This window comes from Neophocaena asiaeorientalis, unplaced genomic scaffold (genome assembly GCF_003031525.2).
Source record: "Neophocaena asiaeorientalis asiaeorientalis breed wild unplaced genomic scaffold, Neophocaena_asiaeorientalis_V1.1 scaffold409, whole genome shotgun sequence".
In the NCBI taxonomy this organism is placed as follows: Eukaryota; Metazoa; Chordata; class Mammalia; order Artiodactyla; family Phocoenidae; genus Neophocaena; species Neophocaena asiaeorientalis.
In genome coordinates, this window is record NW_020175208.1 from 137,361 (window position 1) to 159,060 (window position 21,700).

At 47.5% G+C, this 21,700-nt stretch overlaps 2 protein-coding genes across 4 annotated transcripts in view; one reads left to right on the forward strand and one right to left on the reverse strand.

Moving 5' to 3' along the window:
* Positions 1-2,972, reverse strand: part of ZDHHC3 (zDHHC palmitoyltransferase 3) — a 56,022-nt gene extending 53,050 nt beyond the window's left edge. For 2 of the 3 annotated variants that reach the window (XM_024765280.1, XM_024765282.1), the window contains exon 1: positions 2,719-2,955. The gene's annotated coding sequence lies outside the window, so the exon portion shown is untranslated. Of the gene's footprint in view, positions 1-2,718 lie in introns of all 3 variants that reach the window. The other variant, XM_024765281.1, reaches the window with a different exon arrangement.
* A 67-nt stretch (positions 2,973-3,039) lies between these two features.
* The window catches only part of EXOSC7 (exosome component 7), a 29,297-nt gene continuing 10,636 nt past the window's right edge, over positions 3,040-21,700 (forward strand). The window contains exons 1-4 of the mRNA XM_024765301.1: positions 3,040-3,108; positions 10,961-11,062; positions 11,367-11,461; positions 17,743-17,908. Coding sequence (XP_024621069.1) covers positions 3,052-3,108; positions 10,961-11,062; positions 11,367-11,461; positions 17,743-17,908 — 420 coding nt within the window. The 5' untranslated portion in view covers positions 3,040-3,051. The remainder of the gene's footprint in view (positions 3,109-10,960; positions 11,063-11,366; positions 11,462-17,742; positions 17,909-21,700) is intronic.

Genomic DNA, 21,700 nt, shown 5'->3' on the forward strand with positions numbered 1-21,700 from the left:
TTTGAAGAGCTTCTAGAGGTCTATTCTGGGAATAAGCACGTGGTCTCCCTGCCTATCTCAACCCTCTGTACCTGATCCATTGGGCTTCTCTGCCGTTGAGGGATCTCAGGTACTTTGAGTTAAGCTCTACTTGGTCTATATGTAACCTTTTCCCTTACCTAAAAGAGTTGGCTGAAACAGACACATGAGCTTCCCATCAGCACCACGTTCAATGTTCCTCTAGAAAAAGGAACAGATTCCTTGCTTTTGGAATTAAAACTAACTATAACTTATAGGGCATTACCAGTTCCATAACAAACACAGGCCTCCTTCAAATACTCTGGTGAATGAAATGAAAGAGGACAGCTACATAAGGGGATGGTTAGGAATGCAGGTATGGGACCTAGGTTTTCTGGTCTCAAATCCTGGCTCTACCGCTTACTAGCTGTGTGACCTGAGACCTTGGTCAAGACAGCCTCTCTGCACCTCAGTTTCCCAATCTGTAAAACAGGATAATAGCACCTGCCTCACAGGGCTATTGTTAATAGGACTGAATCAGTTAGTCTTTGTAAAGTGCTTTAGAGCAGTGCTTGGCACATAATAAGCACTATTAGGCTTAAGTTACCGTTAGATAAAATTAATAAGAGTACAGAGATTTAGAACAGACAGACCTATAAATCAGTATGCCTCCAAAAGAATCTGACAGTGATGGGAAAACAAGCAGGTTAACAGAATAATATGCCATCCTTGGTGTTTTGATTTTCTGGCAAACATATAATCTTTGAATTGCTTCAGTAAACCAAAAAGAACTCTGGATTTATAGGCTTTTGAAATGTCTAACACATTATCACAACATATGTGATCAAAAATGCTCTGGCTGCATTCAAGCAAAACAATTAGTGAAGGTGTCATTGTTTTAGTAGAGAATTTTAAATGAACACTCTACTGTTTACACCTCTTATATCTACTTTGTCTAACATGTCAGGCATTGTTCATTATGTTATTTAGCAAATACTGCCAACCCTTCTCCAGCAAAGAAACTTAGTCAATTATCAGGGGAACACTTCAAATGTATGTTTTATATTTTAAAAGATTCATTGAAAGATGAATCTTTATATAAAGATGATTCCATGGCATCCAAACTCAGAATTTTCTTTCAGTGTCTTTTCTGATCTATTCATGGCCACTTTTTAAACCCTCAATCTTCTTAGATATCTTAGCTACTAAAATTCCACATCCAGGGTGTCTCCTTTCTGAGCAATCTCTAGCACAAGATACCATTTCTAACAACAGCAGTCCCTTGTTATCTCACCACGGAGGTCCTCTCTAGAATCCAGGCGTCCAACCACACACAAAGGCATCTATGTGCCACAACAGGTGGGGGCACCTGTACTTTCGTTAGGGAGGAAACACTTCCAGTTTCACCTCTCCTAGATTCCCTGGAGGGCAAAGTTCAACAATGCAGTATGTCTTCCCTGTAGGTGCACCTGCAGAGAATTATGTAGAGACATCAGAAACAACTAATGTCCAGTCTACTAAGAAGTGATCATCTATTCTGGGGCTCAGCAGTTTAGTGCTTAAGAATGTGGGCAGGTACTTCCTCTCCATACCCTCCTCGGACTGACCTCCCTATCCCACTGTGTTCACTAGTGCCACTGTCATAGCTCTTAACCACCATGTTCTGTGGTTATGCTGGCCCTGGGTCCTTCCCCTCTGCCTGGGGAGCTTCTCTGGGCAGAAGTTGTGCTCCACTTGTCTTAGTGTTCCAAAGCCAGCACAAAGCCCATCTATGCTAAGCTCCCAAGAGTTATGTGTGAAACTGTATTTGAGCTACTATCTGAGAAAACCCAAATGTTCTTTGGATGATCAAGCCGTCAAGGGTTACTTTCACTTTTGAGTACAGGGAGGTTCCTCAAAAATGGAGCATTTGGAAAAGTCATCAGACCCCCTCTTTGTTTCTGTCGTTTTGGGTTAACTTTCCCCCATTTATCCACATGGCCCCTTTAAAATTTTTTCGTGCCCTGTCAGCCCCGCCTTAATGGGCTCCTTCAGTGACCCCACATTCACCTTGCAGGTATCCTTCCTGAATATTCAAGGCCCATTCTTACGTGGCCACGAGCGGGGCTGGCATGTTTTTCGTCCACGGCTCCCAGCGATCCCTAGTCACTGCTAGGAAGTGCTGGGGACGCCTGGGCACTGCGCCCCCCCAGCCAGCGCCGACCAAGACTCCCCCCCCCTACTCTCTTTCGGACAATGCTCCGGCAGCCACCCGGGGCAAGGGGATCCTGCAAAGGTTCCGGGTCAGCGTTCGGTCAACCAGCCCCAGACAGAGAGCGGGGGTGGGGGTGGGGGAATCCCTGGGGTGAAGACGCCTCGGGACTAGTGGGCATTCACTTCTGGCCCAGACCCTTCCCACCGGGAACGACCTAAAGAGGTCTTTATCGCCTCTTTCTTTTCCACCATTCTAGGGACCAGAGAAATGCAAGACAGGGGGCAGGAAGGAGAGCAAGGAGACAGCCTTTCAGGCCAATCACGACGTCCGCCTCCCCTCACTCGGAGTGAGTCTGTCTGTGTCTGTTTGTCTCTCTCAACACACACGACCTGCTACTTCAACTTCAGCTCTGAGCAAACTGCGCCGCACGTCTCTCCTACTACGAGTCCTCCAGCTCCGGCTCCGGCCCGTGCCTCTCGTCTCACCCCAGCTTTTTCACCCAATCCCAGTTTCCTCACCCAACTGACCATGAAGCTGGAGGTAGTTCCCCAGTCCCAGGCCCCCGGTGGGGCTCGGCTGTCGCCGCCGCCGTCGCTCCCCCTGCAGCCCCCGACCCGCGATCCGGCCTCGGGCTGCAGCGATGGCTCCCCGGCACGAGGCGCCGCGGCTCCCGGGACTCGGCCAGACACAGGGCGGCGCGCAAGAGAAGCCCATCGAGCTCCCGGCGGTGGTGGCGGTGGTGGCGGCGGCGGCTGCTGGAGCGGCCGCCGCGCAGGCTGATGACGCATGGGCGCGGAGGGGGCGTGGTCCGCGGGGGAGACGCTGGCAGATGACATCTGGCGGCGGGGAGGCTCGGCAGCATGGCGTTTGTGGCGCTGAGTGAGGCGGAGAAGGTGTACATTGTGCATGGCGTTCAGGTAGCGGCAGCAGCGGTACCGGCGCCGGCCGCCGGGTTCCCCTAGGAGTGCGGCTGACTGGGTTTACCTTGTGATTAAACCGCTCGGCGGCCGGCGTGTGCAGATCGAAGCCGGCAATGAGGGCGTATTTGGGACCGGGCGGCGAGAATCCATTTAGGATTGTATTTGTACTTGCTTCTTTCTGGGTCTACAAGGTTCCACACCCGGGTAGGAAGCGGTGGGCAGTCCCTGATTCTGTTAAACACCCTCTCAGCCTTTGAAGGCTGAGCTGTCCCATTTTTGTTAGGTACATATTCTATCATAATTTTTATCCCATTGAATCTTTGTAACAGTCCTGAAGGTAAGTATTATCTCTACTTTACATATAAGGAACTATGCTCAGAGAGGTTAAATCAGTTGTCTGAGGTCACAAAGTAAGTGTGTGGTGGTGTTACCCGAAAACAGGGCTTGCCGCTTGGCGGGTGTTGAGCCAAAAGGCACAACCAAGCCAAAGATTGGGAGAAGGAAGGATTTATTAATTGCAGCAAGTGAGGGGACGCTGAGGATCTTTTCCAAAGCAGTGTCTATCCAATTAGCAAAATTGGAGAATAAGCTAAGGGCACATGCATATTCATGTGGGGGCTTGAGCAGAGGAGAATTTAGCATAGAATTGGGGCAAAGGTTAACAGACTCCAAGCTTTAGTTGATTGGAGTCTCCGAAGGTCAAAAAGGTCAACATCATCCTTCCTCGGGTTGAGACCAGCTTGGGGTCTTATCCTGTAGTTACCATCCTCTAGCTGGGTGGGGGCCTTAGTTCTTGTATAACAAGTCAAAGATCTGTATCATATTGTTAAGTATATCCCTTGAGGAAAAACTAGGGCTCTGTTTTATCTCAACTGTTAGTTCTTAACTGCTTTTCCTTTTTTCCTGCATTCTTTACTTCCCTCAAGATCATTGATTACAGAGACCTGTTCAAGGGCAAGCATTATGGTCAGGCTTAGATCACAACAATGCTTAGGCCTAAAATGGCTTCTCTTATGTCCAGAAAGCCATGCCTGGTTCTCTTTTTCCGGGGCCCCCTACCCTCTCTGATTACAGTGGACCTGGGATATAAATCCAGATCTTTCTGATTGCAAAGCCCACCTTGACTTGCCTGCCACTTTCCCTTTTTTAAAATAGGGATTCAAAGGCAAAGGCCAGAGAGACTCCCCACTTCTACTTCTCTTTCTTCTGTCTTCTGAAAGCATGTTGGGGAAATAAGGGGGAGGGCAAGTTCTGAACCCCACCATTTTCCTAGACCTTAAATAGTATATTGACATATATTGCTGTATTGTTATCTTTTTAGGTAGTACTTTTTCCCACGTTGGTTCTAAGTTTCTTTAGAACCCTATTTTGCATTTCTTTGTACAACTTTTGTTTTACTAACTTGTATCAAACTGGTTTTTATATTCAGGAATTTGGGGGCAGATGTCAGAATATCCAGAATTAGCATTTAATCCTCTTTTGGGGTTTGCTTAACTAGCTAAATATGTGCTGCTTCCTCCATGAAAAGACATTGCTAACCTCCGTCTTAGCCCAGTGATTCTGAAACCTTGAAGTGCCTTTTACTCACAAAATACAGCTTCGCGGGCTTTACCTGGACCTTCTGAATCAGAATCTCTGGGGCTGGGGCCTGGGAATGGGTATTTTCATAAATGTTGGGAGATTTTGATGCAGTCACCAGACGTTGGGCTATGGGCAAGCCTCTGGCCTGGTTCAGCCTGGAGTCTGCTGCAGAAATCTTTGCCCCCCTGCCTGAGGTTGTTGCAGGAAGGGGGACCCCTTCCAGGGCCCGAGAGTGGGCTCTTGTCTAACACTCAGAAATGAATTGTCTGAGGGGACACACGTGCTGACAAAGCAAGAGACTTCATTGGGAAGGGGCACCCGGGCAGAGAGCAGCAGGGTAAGGGAACCCAGGAGAACTGCTCTGCCACGTGGCTCGCATTCTCAGGTTTTATGGTGATGGAGTTAGTTTCTGGGTTGTCTCTGGCCAATCATTCTGACTCAGGGTCCTTCATGGTGGCGTGTGCATCACTCAGCCAAGATGGATTCCAGCGAGAAGGATTCTGGGAGGTTGGTAGGACATATTGACTGGTGTCCCCTCTCCTTTTGATCCTTCCCGAATTCTTCCGGTTGGTGATAGCTTGTTAGTTCCGTGTTCCTTACCAGGACCTCCTGTTGTAAGATAACTCATGCAAATGGTTACTATAAGTTCTGGCCAGGGTGGGCGGTTTCCGTCAGTGGTTCCCCTAACAAGGTCACGTGACCTCCTGCATCTGTTTGAGTGAGGACTTGGAGTCAGACAGAGCAGGGATCCTTTCCCGGCTCTACCATTCACAGTAAGAGTGATTCTTACTTGAGTAGCTGAGCTAGCTCCCCCCGTGTAAAATCCATCTGGGAGCAGAAAGGAATTGTGAGGAATGATGAGAAAAGAGAATATGGACCACCTGGCATGTGGTCAACCCTGAAGAGAAGTTGGCTCCCTGTCAAGATTTTTCTATCGGAAGTGTGGCTTTGTCCGGAACCATCCATACTATATCCGCAACCTTCCTAGTGACCCCATGTGGGGTTCCGCCTGTGGCTGTTGAGATTTAAGCTCTTTTGATTTGGAGGGCTAGAGATTGTTAAATTGTCTCAAGACAAGGGGGATTTGTGGCCAGGCCTGGAAAGTCCCTAGGCAGCTCTGGGGCACTGCCTTTTCAGGGCTCCAGCATGGATCACATAGACTGTGTGACTCTGCCTGTCTTTACGTCTCTGGTGACAGCCTTACTTCTCTCTGCTGAAGTGTCTCACTTCTCCGCAGCCACTTGCTGTTCAGCTGCCCTCCACCTTGGTACATGCCATCCCCCCACCTTTACTTCTGTGAGGCCTCTCCAGCCTCCCTCCACACCATGACCTGTCAGCTCCTCTTTAACTCCCTTTCGCTCCCAAGTATTTCCCAGATCAGAGATCAGATTCCAAGGAGAGAATCAGTTTCACGCCCCAAACAGCTGGCCACTCTCTGGATGGTATGCCTTTGGGTCAGGCCCTTTGCAAGGTGAGTGGGATCCCATCCTAAAGGAATGCAGGCCCACCCAACAGGCTTGGAAAGTGGAACGAGGACAACATCTCTTTTTGCCTGCTGTGTCTGGGGCCTGGGCCTGCAAAGCTGGCCCTTTCCAAAGTAGGGTGGCTTTCTAGTAGGGGAGGCCGTCTGGTCTCAGTTCTCCTCCAGCAAGCTCTGCACTCTTGGACAAGTCAAAGCAAGGTAGTGGAGGTGGGAGGTGGTTAGCATCGCCTCAGAGGACTACTTTAAGTCTAAACCCTCCCAAGTGTGTTGGATTAGGAGAGCCAACTGACAACTCCCATTAGGAAGTAGGACTGGGTTACCCGGGTGTGAGGAACAGCAACTCTGGGTTGGGTCATCTGTCCTGCCACTCTGTCACAAACAGGAGGTTAAACTTGGCGCCTCAGTGTCCTCGTTTGTAACCTCTCTCCGGGCTGTTTTTGAGGATTCAGTGAGTTCATACGTGCTGCCAGAAGCAGAAGGAGCTGCTGAGCAGGGACTCCTGTGTGCTGCACTGTGCTGAGGATTCTCCTATAACTCTGTAGGGTCGGGGTTATTCCCGCTTTATAGACAAAGAGGCAGACTCAGAGCTGTTGAGGAACTAACTTGCTCAAGGTCAAAAAGCTGGCGTGGAACAGCAGAGTTTTAAATATAGGTTGGCGGTGACTCTGTGCCACACCCAACCAGCAGGGTTGTTGAGATCACACAGGTAACAACTTGAAAGTCACGAGGAGCCATCCTAGCATCCAGAAGGCCTTTACCTAGAAAGGTGCTCAGTCCCCTCTGCTGAGAACAGGGTTCCACTCCCTGGTGTGGTCCGTCACCTGTGGACATCTCTATTGATTTTTTTAATGGAGCTTTCACTTCAGGGCAGCCCATGTTTAAGTGTTCACACATGGATTGATTCCTTAGCTCCTGGGTACTACAGATGAATAAAAATTGTGGTAGGGCGTCAGGCTCTGAGCCAGGCCAAGCAGGTTTGGCGATTTCCTAAGCCTTTTTTTTTTTTTGCGGTACGCGGACCTCTCACTGTTGTGGCCTCTCCCGTTGCGGAGCACAGGCTCCGGACGCGTAGGCTCAGCGGCCATGGCTCACGGGCCCAGCCGCTCCGTAGCATGTGGGATCTTCCCAGACCGGGGCACGAACCCGTGTCCCCTGCATCGGCAGGTGGACTCTCAACCACTGCACCACCAGGGAAGCCCCTTCCTAAGCCTTTTATGAGGAAAAGTGGATTTTTAAAAAGTCCTGTGTGCAGTGATTCATGGACTTTGTTTTCTCCTGTTGTGTGCTTTTTTCTATGAAAAAAATTATACTTTACGCGTCCCTGGAAAGGGAAATTTGTAGCTTTTTTGTTTATCTCTTACTTGTCACCGGAGCCTTCCTGACTGAGCCTTCCCCAGGGGGCAGAGACTGTTTAAAGGCTGGAAAGGCAAGCTCTGGTGAGGCCCAGTTTTCTGACACCCCTCCAGCCGCATTTTGGAACAGTGGGTTGTCACTACAAAGGGTTGTGACTAGAGTGAGTGGTAACTTAAAGCAATAGTGGGAAGCCCTGTAGCCTTGTGGCCTCCCTGCTTTCAGAGTCGTCATCACCATCATGAGGACGAACTGGTATAGCCAGCCAGTTCGTCCTTTGAGGGAGGCCTGTGCTGCCTCCTTTGCACAGTGAAGAGACTCTTTAGAATGCAGGAGACTGTGGAATTGGGGTTAAGAGCTCTGGCTTGGAATTCAAGTGCTATTTACTGGCTATGACGTTGGGCCAGCCATTTAGCATCTTTCAACCTGATCCCCACTTGTAAAATGGAATGAAAATTTGCTCTCTTACATTATAGGGTTATTGCGAGGATTTAACATGTTAACTGTATAGTGTTCCTAGCACGTTATCTGGTTGATAGTAAATGCACATTAAATAGTAGCTACTATTAGTTCTTGCAAATAATTGTGGCTCTTTTAATTTATGGATCCACAGAATTAGAGACGCACCTTTGAGGCCGTCAAATTCAATCTCTACATCTACAAATGAGGAAATTAGTCTAGAGGGGAAGGGTTAGGGTTAGGGTTAGTCCTAGGTCAAGCAGCTAGTTAATGGCAGGACCAGGCCTGGAGGCCATGACTGATGCTCCTAGTGACTGCTCACACTTGTGCCATACCTACAGGCCACCAAGGACTCATTGTAAATGCTGTTTCTGGGCCAGGTGTTCACTTCCTAGCAGGGCACACCTGGGGGATGGGGCAAGCCGAGATTGACCTAGGATGCTTTCATGTGGGTGGGGGTAGGTGGGGTTGTGACGAGACACAGTTATATAGTTTTGGGATCCTCCAGGGAAGAGAACTCACTCTGTAGAGTTCAGGAGACTCTTCTTCTAGACTTGAAATTCTGTTGCTTTTCGAGAACATGTCTCCCAGGCTTCAGATAGGGATTGCCTCCAGGGAGGGGATGGCTGGGAGGGGATGTCTTGGAGTCGACTGGCTGCAAAAGGACTTCAACCTGATTTAGGATGTTTATTTTCTCTCCTTTAACAGGAGTTTAAAGAGTTGAAACAAACATGACAGATGGTAGTAGTTGGTACTGTGTGGCGGGAGTATTCAGTGTTTTCCTTTTCTGTATTTTAATTTCTCAAAATAAAAAAGTCAGTCAGATATGCAGTGAGCCAAGCAGTTTAAAGATAAATCTCTGACAGATACATACTTCAGAACAGTGGTGGCTTGTTTGTTTGGTTTTGGTTTGTTTCTTTGGTTTTTGTTTTTAACATTTTGAGAAGCATTAATCCCTTTGAGAATCTGATGAGGCTAATGATTTTTTTGCTGAAAGAAAGAGCTTTCAAAAAATGTTTACAGAGAATGAGGACAATCTCTATGAGCTGATGTGGAGTGATTTCCTGCATATGTATTGTTAATTGTTTAGAAAAAGAAGCTACGTGTAAAAGAGTATCTGTAGTATGCCATATTTTATCAAAAAAAATAAGGGATATTAAAAATACTCTTATCTGTTCATTTGTGGAAAGGAAGTACATGAAAGATGGACTGGGAACTAAAGAGATTGGTTACCTGCCTGGCGCTGGTGGGAGGGGGTAGGAAGGTGGGGGGGCGGTGAAAATAGGGATGAGGGGTGAGTGACATTTCTCTGAGCACACCTTCTCTGATAGCTTTCACTCTTAGAGCCCTGGTGATAGTAATTAAAAGTAGCCAGGATGTGGGGGACCCAAAATGGAACCCCAGCAGTTACTAATGAACTGGCAGGGGTACAGACGAGTAACAGAGGCACAGGAAGGATGGGGAAAGACAACTGGAAACAATATTTTGAGTGGGTGCTGTAAGGCTAAAGACAAAAAGAACTCTGCACAAATACTGTATTAGTAAATTTGTTTTTCACAGGGGTATGGCGTAGTAATTCTGAAACTACTTTATGTATATTACAGAGATTTAACAAATACATAAATACATTGTAGATAATGAGAGCCAGGTTCCTCCCTGTCTGAGAAAGAAGTTACAAATAAGACAAGGAGGTAGGTTAGAACCAACTCTCAGTACGAACACATGACTTTTTAACAGATATGTGGATAGATACAGAAATAAATATAGGTGTGTGTATGTGTGTGGGTTAGTACACATACGTATATTTTCTAGCACTGTTCTACTGAGACGATCTAGAAGCAATGATACCCCTGTAGCAATGAACCTACTTAGCAGCCAGATCCTGGTTTTTAAGTACTATTCTGCAATGAAGGGAACCAGGGCTCCTTGGAAAAAGGGCTGATCCCAGGGCTGGGGCAGGTAAAATACAAGTGGCTGGAACACCTTTTGTTGTCAGAAGTAAGGAAGTGCTCAGAAGAGATTGGAGACATGTTGAGAGAATGCAAGAACCAACCCGAAGGAGCTCCCAGTGGCCAAGTCTGGGACACTTGGAGCAACAAGATAAATAATGGAAGTACTGGATTACAACCACAGCATAAAATAGTTATTTATGAGTTATACCAATAGAAGTAAATAATTGAGTAAGTAAATAACTGGGGATAAGGCCAGGCAGTACGTACACCACCCTGAAACCCATCCTCTGTAGCAGGGGTTGGCATACTTTTCCTGTGAAGGACTAAATAGTAATGATCTGGGGGCTGCAGGTCATGTGGTCTCTGTCTCAGCCCCTCAGCTCTGCTGCTGTGGTATGACAGCAGCCACAGAATACCCGAGCGAGTGGGCACGGCTGTGTTCCAGTAGAACGGCTTATGAAAACAGGCGGCCTGCAGGCCCAACTTTGTTGACCCTGTTCTAGAGCATGCCTGTTTTAGAAGATCTTTTAGAAGATACCAGTTAGTTGTTTTTAGCTATTTACAGACTAGATCTGATTGATTGGGTTTGGGGGGTAGGAGGGCTACAGCCAAGACAGTTGTACCTGTATCTCTGACAATCCATACTTCTTGTGACTTCAGAATTGCAGATTCGGAAAGAGACATCTTTAATTTGTCTGTTCAGATTTTGTTTGTGTGTGCCTGTTCTGTATAGTGGTACGTAGTTTGGACTTCGTGCTCCGACAGACCTGGGCTGGAAGCTGAGCTTTGCTGTCCCTAGCTGTGGGACCTTGGACGTGAGTCGCTTAACTTCTCTGAGTCTCCATTTCCTCATTTGTAAAATAGTAATGTTACTACCTATGAGGACAGAATATTTGGATGAATCACTAAGAGAAAAGGAGTTGTTGTACCACATATTTCTCTCTGGGGGGAAAGGAGTGAGTCAGTTGAACAGTCTGTTAGAGGTTTAGTATTATAACCTGAGGATTTTGATTGTTGCACTCAGGAAGACCTCCGCGTGGATGGCCGTGGCTGTGAAGACTACCGATGTGTTGAAGTGGAAACTGACGTGGTGTCCAACACCAGTGGGTCTGCCAGAGTCAAGCTGGTGAGTACTGTGGCCACAGTCTGTACCCAGGTGGAGGAATGGGTAGGCTCTAGGGAACCAGTTGCAGGCCCCTCTGGGCTTTTGGAGTGCATATTGTTCCAAGGGAAATCTAAGACCCAAGCCAAACTCTGGGAGGGGGTCTGTATACATCTGAAGGACCCCTCACCTTCTCAAAGGGCCACTTTCCAAGTCCCGGCACTGATGCTAAGCGAGGCCCCTCGAGGCGTACATCTGGGAGAGGAGGGGGTGGTTGGGTGCCTGGCTGCCTGCCCTGAGTGAGGACCCTTCTTGCATGTGTCTGCAGGGTCACACAGACATCTTGGTGGGAGTGAAAGCAGAAATGGGGACGCCGAAGCTGGAGAAACCAAATGAAGGTTACCTGGAGTTCTTTGTTGACTGGTCAGTACTCTGCAGATGTTTTTAAAGAAAAATGCTTTAAAAGATAGAAGATTCAGAGAATGAACCTCTGGTTTCTTGTTGAGCCCACTTTTATTTCGTATTTAATCATCTTTCACCAGCCAGCAGGTATTTACTGAGTTCTCCTGTGTACCAGGCACTGGGAGATGTGAAAGGAGGCCTTGGCTCAGGTCCTGCCCTTGTCCTAATCAGCTGGCCCTCACTGGGCTTCATTTTCCCTGTCTGAAAAAGGAGGGTGTCTGCCAGGCAGCCCGGCACATGGTAGTTATGAGAGTCAAATTAAATGATGTCCTGTTTCTCTTCCTGCTCTAGTTTTGCAGAAAACTTTTCATGACTTGCTTGGCAGAGCAGGGAGTAGGGCAAGCCAAGCAGCCTGACAGGCCGACGGGGTGGCAGCTGGGCAGGCAGTGTGGGTACTGGGAAAAGCAGAGACTCTGCAGTCTCTGCAGCCAGCCAGCCAGCCTTGTTGCTGGCTTCCTTCTCTGGCTAGCTGTGTGACCTCAGGCTAGTTACTCAGTCCCTCTGTGCCTAAATTTCTTTATCTAAAATATTGAGATAATAATACTGTTGTGATGATGAGGAAGCGAAGTAATGAAAATAGAGTGAGCATCCAGCACAACGACTGGTTCAGTGGACTTTCAAAAGTGTTCTTTCTCTCCCTCGTGTTACCTCCCCTTCTAGGGGTTGGGGCTTTTTATCGGGTTGCCAGCCCAGTCTCATCTTCTATCTGTAACTCCTCTTCTAGCTGGGTGGTGACAGCAGACCTTCTTGAGGTGGGTAAGGCTCTATCGGCTCGTGCTAGGTGCAGGTATATAATATTGGTACTTTACTGGGAGGGGTGGCAAGACCACCCCCCACATTCAAACATTTCCTGAAAGGACTCACAGGACTTAGCATAGAGCATGGAGTTGTATTCAGAGCTATGATTATCACAGAAATGCAGCAACACGTGTGTGATGATTCTGCCTAAGAAAACGCATTAGAGACTCAGCACCCAAGATTTTGATTGGGGCTGGTCACATAGGCACCCTCTGCTTTACACATACCAAAGTTCCAGACTCCCAGAAGGAAAGCAGGTGTTTAGCATAAACCACGTTATTTGTACAGACTAGGCACAGGAGACCCAGTTTACTGTTGACTGAGTCCAGTCTGAGAGCCAGGTGCCACCTGAGGACCAACCTTGCAAGAAGACCCTTCTAAAGGTAGCAGCCTTGCACCTGCAATGTCAGCCCTTTTCTGCAAAGATGGTAACCCACATTTGCACAGCGAGTTACAGTCTTCCAGTCTTCACTTCCAAACACAGAAATTGATCCTCACAACACTCCTGAGAGAGAGATGACAAAAGGGGTTCAGAGAGGGTAAGTGACTTTCCTGGGATCACACAGCTAGTAATGCCAGCTCAGGTCTATTCAGTGCTGAGTCTTTGCTCTTTCTGCTTCATGTAGCCTGCAGGAACCAGCTTTAGAGGGATATCCTGCTTAGAGTTTTCAGAATGTGTCTGCGTTCATCTTTCTGGCCAGTTTTCCTTCCAGCCCATCCCTGCCCCGGCCCTGGCCGCTCCAGAGCAGTTTCCTCTGTTTCTGCCCAGCTGCTCTCAGCAGTCTGAGTTGTCCAGTGGAATTGGCCCATCCTTTAAGTTGCTGTGCATGATGGTGAACTTGTTAAGGCCTCCAACTTATCCTTCCTTTGCTTGTGGAGGAAGAAAAAAATGCCTCTCCTGCCTGATTCGGTGCAGTAAACAGTCACTGAGGAGCAGACGCCATGTGTTAGGGGCTGTAATTTGCTTTCCTTTGCTTCCTCTTCATTATCCTTCCGCCTCATTCATCTTAGGCAGACCAAAGGCAGTCAGCCCAGCCACACCAAAGAGAGGGTGTTGCACTCAGATGCTTGGTATAGGAGACACGTTTCATTGTGGCTCTGTGTCTGAACATGACTCCAGTTAGCCTGCTGCTGTTGACCCTTTCTTGTCCCAGCTGTAAGAGGGTGGCTCCAGGGTGAGAGGAGCCTTTGAGCTGCCTCTTCCCAAGATCTGGCTTCTAGAAGCAAACCTCTTTCTCCCGGCTGAGAGTGGCTGCCTGCTGGTCTCTTTTTCCCCTTTGTAAGTCTCGAGAGAACCTCACCAGGCCCAGAAACTCCATTTCCCAGGGAGTTCTCCTGAGTCTGTTTCTCAAGGTGGCACCCTTCGGCATCTTTAAGTGGCTCAGTGCGATCAGCCCAGCGGGTAGAATCACCATGAGAGAGTCATACAACCCCATTTTCCTGCAAAGAAGAGCAGGTTACCAAGCACCACTGGCTGTCACCTTTATCAGAACCTCATTTGCATATTCAAGGAGCAACTCATAATTGTGTAAACAAATAAACCCCTTTATTTCAATCCAATGAATAGGAATGGCTTCTGGGCACCTGTGGCTATGCCCAGCCATAAGGGTGCTGCCCCCAACCCCATCCGGGCCCCAGGCGTGGGGCCTCTGCTGGAGAGCTCAAGGCATGCACCCATCCACAGGCTGAAACAGAGTTGTTACCCAGTGGGAGGAAAGTTAATTGGTGGGGAGGGGGGGGCCTCCTGCCTGACTGAGCCCAGCTTGACTTAACTACTTACTAGCAACTTTCATGTTTTAATTATTTAAATTACCAGTGGTAATTACCAGAGAGGTCACAGAAAACGAATTGCTTTTCTGCTAATTCCTTCTACTTCTGTTTGTCTGCTTGGAATAATATATGGAGCCTGGTGTAGACACCTTCGCCCACCCCAATGATTTTCCCTGGGTCTTAGAAATGATGCCCTTAGGAAAGGGTACCCATGCCACAGACCCTGATCCCCATACCAGTGGAGGAGTAAAACCTTGGGGTTCCTGAGATCTGCTCCAGAGATGCCTGGCAGCACTTTGACTAAACTGCGAGCATACTCGGACCTTCTAACTCCTGTCTCTATGTCTTTGTTTTATTAGTTGTAGCCTGAGAGTAGGCCATTTTAAATAAGAGGCTTGAAACTTTGGGAAAGATGGTTTCCATCTAAAGCCCAGAAGGTAAGAATTTAGTGAGCTGGTGTTTCACTCTGGTTACCACCATGTGGCAGACCATCAAGTCACTTCTTGGCTCTCTGGCCACCATGTTTGGTCTCTCAGAGAGGCTGTGGGTTGTAACTGGAGGAGGTGAGGAGAACACGTTTCGTTCATAGACATTTCAGCGTGCCCGGCACTTGTCAGTTCTCTGGGATCTCAACTACTTTTAAATGTGACCACTTGTTTTTTTTCACTAATATTGAACTGGAAGCTTCAAGCCCTGAATTGGTGGGTGGAGCCACTTGATCTCTGTTCCTTACCTACTTCGTGCGCTTGAAGGGGGCACCATTCTCGGCTGAAGGGCTGGGGGTGGGGGCAAAGCAGAGAGGCAACCTGCAGAAGTCATTTGAGGCTCGCTGTGCTTTGAACGTCTCCAGAGCTAACCATATAATTCTCCCAGGAACTGCAAACAAGGGCTTACGATGCAACACTCAGAATGTGCCACTGTTCCCATACCCATTTATAGGGAAGCTTTTGCAGGCTCAGAAGTGAGCACGTGTGCTCCCTGAGGAATTGGGACCTACCTGGGGGCTAGATGACTAGAGGGGAAAGGCCCGGAGTCATCCCTGGCCCAGGTACCTACTAAATCACTTTTTCTGCCGTGGGCCTGGCCTGGCCTGGCTGTAAGCCTTCACAGATTTGCAGGCTAGATTGACAGCAAGGGAAACAACAATGGGCCTAGTGTCTGAAGTCCTGTTCCAGGTAGACATGGCCTTGATCTCAGCCTAATCCAGTTAAACCAGAGATGTGCCAAGCAGGAGGAACACAGTTGAGGTGATAAGTCAGGAGGTTGGAGAACTGGGAGGGGCAGCGTTCCCAGGATTTTTTTATGTTTATCCAGCTCAATAAGCGATTTCCCAACAGCCCTGGAAGAGGGGCTGGGTCACACTTTATGAAGGATCTGAATTGGTTTTGGTAATTGCAATTATAGAAACCACTTGTTTTGTGCCCAAAACAAACAAACAAACAAACCAAACCCAAGTATATATTCCTCTACTGAAAGAATATATTGTGATGCCTGCGAACAGGAGTCTAGGATTACCAGCCTGCATTCTCTCGCTCTCTTTTTTTACTTGGCACTTAATAGAGAAGCTTTTTATTTAGGACTCCCTTGGTCTGCATTTGTTGACTCCAACATTTGTGGTCTAGTAATAAGTCCCAAGACCAGAGCACCCATTCATTACCTTGAGGCATAAGACAGACCCAAGGAGCGCTAACCTGACTAATGTTATGCTACAAGCCAAGCATGCTGAATTACACATTCAGGGAGAGTCCAGAGCAGGAGCTTTCCGTAGTCTCCTGAGCATCTAAACCTTCCTTTCTCTGGCCACCAGCTATGCTGAAAGAGTTAACCTGTATTTTAAAAAGGAAAAAAAAGAAAAACCTTTTAAAATGGGAAAATTTTCCACTTTAAACCAGCCCAGTGTCAAAAAAAACCAATGGAGGGTGGTTTGGTAGGTAGATTATTTAGCTGATTGGCCTGGGAAGTTCTTAAACCATCCCTTCGGGCTGTTAGTGCGTCAATCCCCAGTAATTAGCCCCTCCCAGGAGGATGTGGCCCACTGTAATCAGGGAAAGGTCAACATTTTAAGCATAAGCATCTCTGCCTGGATTTGTTTACACAATGGTCTATTTAGATGCAGTTTTTAAACACTTGAAAGATGGGACTTAATGGCTTAGCGTTTAAATTAGAAACAGGTTGTCTTTTGCTAGCCCTGCAAAATAATGAACTTGGTCTCTAGTGACTTGATTATTTTACCATAAATGAGCTTCTTTTCATGGCTTAGTGCCCGAGTCTGGCAGAGGCAGTGAGGGAACAGTGAGGTTGCTATGACAGTAATGAAGTTTCTCATAGGGGTTTTAAATTGGGGTTCTGCTGGCTCATAGTAGTAAGGGAACACTATGAGAGTAGCAAAGTTATTATACAACGATACACTCTCATTGTTTTAGGATTCATCTTACATCTGTATTAGAATGGACCAGACAAAAGGGACACTTAAATATATTAGGTGAGGTTTCTTTCAGCATTACACAGACGGGGTGGGTACAGCCTGGAGCCTTCACATAGGTTTTGCTTTGCCTGGAATCCCCTTGCGTTTCTGTGGTCTGACCAGCTTCTACTCATCTTCAGGTTCAAGGACTCCTATAACCCTCAACACTGGTTGACATCCCTCTTGACCCCCCACTCCTGTTTGCCCACTGTCGTGTGACTCCCCCCAGGAACTGGAATTGCGGACTTAGGGTCTGCATTTGCCTTGCTCAGTCTCTAGGTCTCCAGTGCCTAGCACAGGGGCCCGGGACCTTCCAGGTGGATGAGGACCAGAAAGCTTCAATATGTGATTTTGTAGAGACCATACTGAAACAACTGATTTCTTATCTTTCTAGGCCTTATTTATTACAATAAAATGATTACTGGAATGTTTGTATATGTCACAAGTGTATTAAGGATTTGTTTTCATTAAGCCAGAACCCTCAAAAATTTCCTGTTAAACACTTTGAGTAGTGCTTAGGGTGGCGAATGTCAATGCTTGTTAATTCTTTGTTGAGGTGATTTGGCATAAAATTAAAGAGGCTAAAAAGGAAAAAGTTTTCTCTAGAAAAATGAAGTAAAAGAGAGAACCTAATATTTAAATCAGCCAACAGTCTTATTTTCCTGCTTTTCAGTACCATGATAATCTAAAGTTAATAACATAACTCTGACATACTGTTATATATATATCTTCTAAATCATTCCAGGAAAGTTATTGTACCTACATTGTGGTTTTTGTTTTGAGAGTATCATATCATCATCTAGGGATGGTGTATATAATGTAACCCCTCTGTAGGCCAGACTGATTCTCTAGGCCTCTCTGGGCCTGCCAGAGGAGTCTTTATTATACCCTCAAGATATGAGTGTTCGTTATTACTGGCTGAGGTTCATCTTACCAGCGTTCTTGTTTCTGTTTGGATAAATATGGCTTCTGTAGAAGTCAGTGGGAACTCCCACCACACACACTGACACATCCAGAACATGGTCCTGGCCTGGCTCATTGCGTGTGTCTAGAGGCTGGAAAAGTGTCAGATGTATCCTTTCCTCATTTCAGTGACTTTCCTCATAGTCCTGGTTCTTCTAGCATCCCCCAGGGAAACTGGAACAAAGCCTGCCCTTTTGCTCTTTGCATTCGACAAGACTCACCCCTTTTCTGTTGCCCTTCTATATAGTTCAGCCAATGCTACCCCTGAATTTGAAGGTCGGGGAGGTGATGACCTTGGCACAGAGATTGCTAACACCCTCTACCGGATATTTAACAACAAGAGCAGCGTCGACCTGAAGTCCCTGTGCATTAGTCCTCGGGAGCATTGCTGGATTCTCTACGTGGATGTGCTAGTAAGTATCACATTGCTGTACTGGCCATACTCTACCTTTGTTGGAAGCCAGTTGGCCTACTTTCCTCCCACTGCTTTTTCCGTCTTCAGTCGAATGCTTTCAATTTCCAGGGTGAGGTTAGTTGGGAAAAGATTGGTCTCCTGTAATAATTTTAAAATTAAATACAACATAGTAGTGCAGGTATAATGCCATCTTACAGTAAAGTTACAGTCATGTCATGGTAACACCTAAAATTATCCACAGAGGCTGTCGGGGAGAAGAAAACAAGAGATGCTCTCTAGATGGTGCCAAACAGAGTTGATGGGCAGAGTTTAGACAAGAAGGATAATGGAAAGATGATGAGCTCTTTACATGCATTTTCATGTAACCCTTACAAATGTTTTGTGAGTGGGCACTTGTTTTCCCCTTTTATAAGTGAGGGAACTAAGACACAGAGAGGTCAAGTAACTAGCCCAGGAGGTCTCAGCTTGTGAGTAGTGGTACTGGGCCTCAAAGCCAGGTCTGATTAGTGCCAGAGCTGGCTCGTGACCTCACCAAGCCATCCTCCCTCGAAAACACCCTGTAGCCCAGCTACTCTGAGTCCCTCGTTTCCCGAGTGAGGCCCCTGAGGCCCTGCCTCCTCCCTCCTCCAGAGTCTGTGCCTGCAGGAGTCTTTCTGGTCTAGCCCTCCATTTCCTTCCTGGTGCTTCCCTCTCAAATACTCGTCTGCCCAGTTTTTGGCGATTGGCAGTAACTTTTCTTACAGCTGTGATTAATTTTGCCAGTCTCTTGTTCATGTACAGGCTTTTGTTGGGTCTATTTTATTCCTTTTCATTTAATTTTATGAACCTTGAGATTAGTGGCTACATCTTCCACTTAATATTGAGGGCACAGGGCTAAGCCAGTGACCAAACAGGTTCTTTAATGAATCTGAAGATAAAGCCCATCTTGTGGACTGATAGTGAACTTCATGCAAGGAACAGCCCAGCTGTCTATAATTGTCGGCCCTGCATGAAACAGGGCAGGGCTTTCTGGATACTTTTAAATTAATTTGATAATAGATGGGCACAGCTAACCCAAAGAGAGCTGTGCTTACTATTGTCTAGCAGGTTAGGGCTGTTCTGAATGCTGATGCTAATGGGTAAAAATAGTGAAATTACAAGTCCATTTGCTTCTTCTCATCTCTGGTAAGCGGGATGTATTTGTAGTTTGATTCCTACCAAGCAGGTAGTTTTACACGTCCTGGTTTTGAGGAGGCGGGAACTGGCAGCCATTACCGATAAGAGTCAGGCTTCATAGCTGCCCAGGGAGGTGCAGCCCTGCACACTTGTGGTTTGGTAGGAGGCTGGCCTGGTGAGGGGGCCTGATGCTCTTTTGATTCAGGCAAGAAGCCTGTTCTCTCAGTGCAGGCTCTTGAAAAACTGGTGAACATCATAGGGACGGTATCTCAGCTTAGAACCAGCATGCTTCTTCCATGAGCAGGGATATATGGTGAGCAGGAGTGTCTCGGGTGCATTGTGTCTTGGTCACCTGCAGGCCTTTCTTTCTTTCTTTTTCTTTTTTAATTTTTGGCCACACCCTGCAGCAGGTGGGACCTTAGTTCCCTGGCCGGGGATTGAACCCACGCCCCCTGCAGTGGAAGGCAGAGTCTTAACCACTGGACTGCCAGGGAAGTCCCAGGCCTTTCTTTTTAAGACTTTTTGCATTTGGATTTCTTCTCTAATATTTTTTTAAAGGTTTTACTTATTTTGGAAGAAGATGTGAGCTTTTGAAATGTTGTCATCTTCAGAAAAGTTTTTAATGAATTAGAAAAGCATTTTAAAAATTATATTATTAATGAGGTAGATTACTTTTTGTCATTCACATAATTGCTTTCTGCCTTGGTGGGAACGTACTTCATGCATGTGAGGTAGGAGATAGGCTTTTGTTTGGGGAGTAAGTTTTTGTCCTACATCTAAAAATACATTGAATACATTGAGTCCATGTTGAAGCAAAATGGTGGAAATCCCGTCCTATCACTGGGATTGCAAAAGATGAATCTCCTGTGATTTATTTTTACCAACTGGTCTGGGTTGTCCTCAGGCAGAGCCCATCTTTCAAACAAATATTCACTGGGCAGCCTTCCATGCTTTCATACTTTTATTGCAGGCACAATTACTTGAAACCTATTATAGTCAGATGATCCACCTGTTTCCAGTATTGGTTTTTTCCCCACTTGCATTATTTTATGAGAGTAGAAATTTACCATCATGGAAACTTCATTCATCTTTGCTCTTCACAGTTCTTTAATGGCATACTTTTTACCCCAAGTGGGATAGCTTTGGACTTCACTGCACTGACGGTGTACAGGCGACCTTTGGTGGGGAGGTGGGTCACAAGGCTTGTCTTGCGAGGGGCCCCACGAGTGGTGATGAGACCCGCGTGTGGTCTGTGGCACTGGGCATGGGAGGGAAGGTGGAGTGGAGGAGCCACTGCAGCAGCCGGCAGTGGCTGTGTGTGGTGCCAGGAGGTGCTCAACACGGGTGTCTGAGAGGACAGTGCGGGGAAACCCAGGAGGAGCAGGATTTTTGTGGGGAGGCAGGTTTTCTACTTGGTACGCTGTACTTCCTAGCAGTATGGTTTGGAGGTGTACCTTATGAAAAGAAGGCCGTCATCCTCAGAGGCTAACAGAATAAGTTGTCTTGTTCCCCTAAAAGAGCCATTGTAGTATTTGTGCATCTGACGGGAGGTACATCTGTGACCAAGTGTGTCTTCCTTCCCCTTCCTCAGCTCTGCTCCTGCCCCACCTCTGTTACAGGAGGGGTTTTCTCCTCAGCGAAGGTGGATACCTATGACCTCTCTGGGACCACAGTCCAGTCTCTCTGTAACACTAGTTGTCCGGCACCTCCCCGTTTCCTCCCAGCTCGAGTAGGCCTGTTCAGACAGCCCAGTCAGGCTGCTTTGGGTCTCCACATCCCCCCCAGTCTCCCCCTGCTTCTTGGCTGTGCCACTGTGTTTAGCAGAAAGATTCTAGCTAGGCTGGGCCTGCTTGGCAGGAAGAGAGGAAGGTAGGGTCTCTGAGCGCCTCTTATGTGCCAGGGATGTAGGGATGTGATCTCATTTAGTCCTCATGGCCACCCTATAGAGAAGCATGGCTTTGCTTCACTGAGGGGGAAACCGAAGCTCGGAGGACACCTGGCCAGCAAGTGGCCGAGAAGAGTGTCAGACACACGCTGCCCGGCCTGGGTTCCTTGTCATGCGGTACCCTGTGAGGAGCCAGGCAGGCAAGCTGAGGCCTGGAGTTGGGTGCCTGCCCTTCGGGGGCCCCTCAGCAGATACTTAGGGTTCAGCATTCTGCCCTCTCGATTTCATCTTTTGGTGATAAGCCAGAATGTTGAAAACCAGTGTTTGTGTCCGGCCTTAATGGGACGTGGTGCAGGACAGTAGAAAGGGCTCTGACTGGCCGGCAGGCCCCTGAGCCCACCTGTCAGGGGAGGGTTGGCCGAGGTGCTCTCCCAAGTCCTCTCCAGCTTGGAGGCCTCACAGCTGCTAGAGCAGACGTCAGCATTTATCTGGCACTTTCCTTGCATAAAGCAGATACTGTGGGCAGCAGAGTGTAACACGGTGGTCTTCACCCCTGGCCAGCCATCAGGACCACCTAGGACCGGGAGTAAAAAGCAGTTTCCAGGCCCGCAGCCTGCATTGTTAATAAGCTCCCTGACCCTGCATAGCCAGGGTTAGGAACTGGGCTGTCAAGAGTGAAGATGGAGAACATGCAGATGCGCTCAGACAGTCTGTGAAGACAACAATGGGAAGATGAAAGAGCGAATTAGT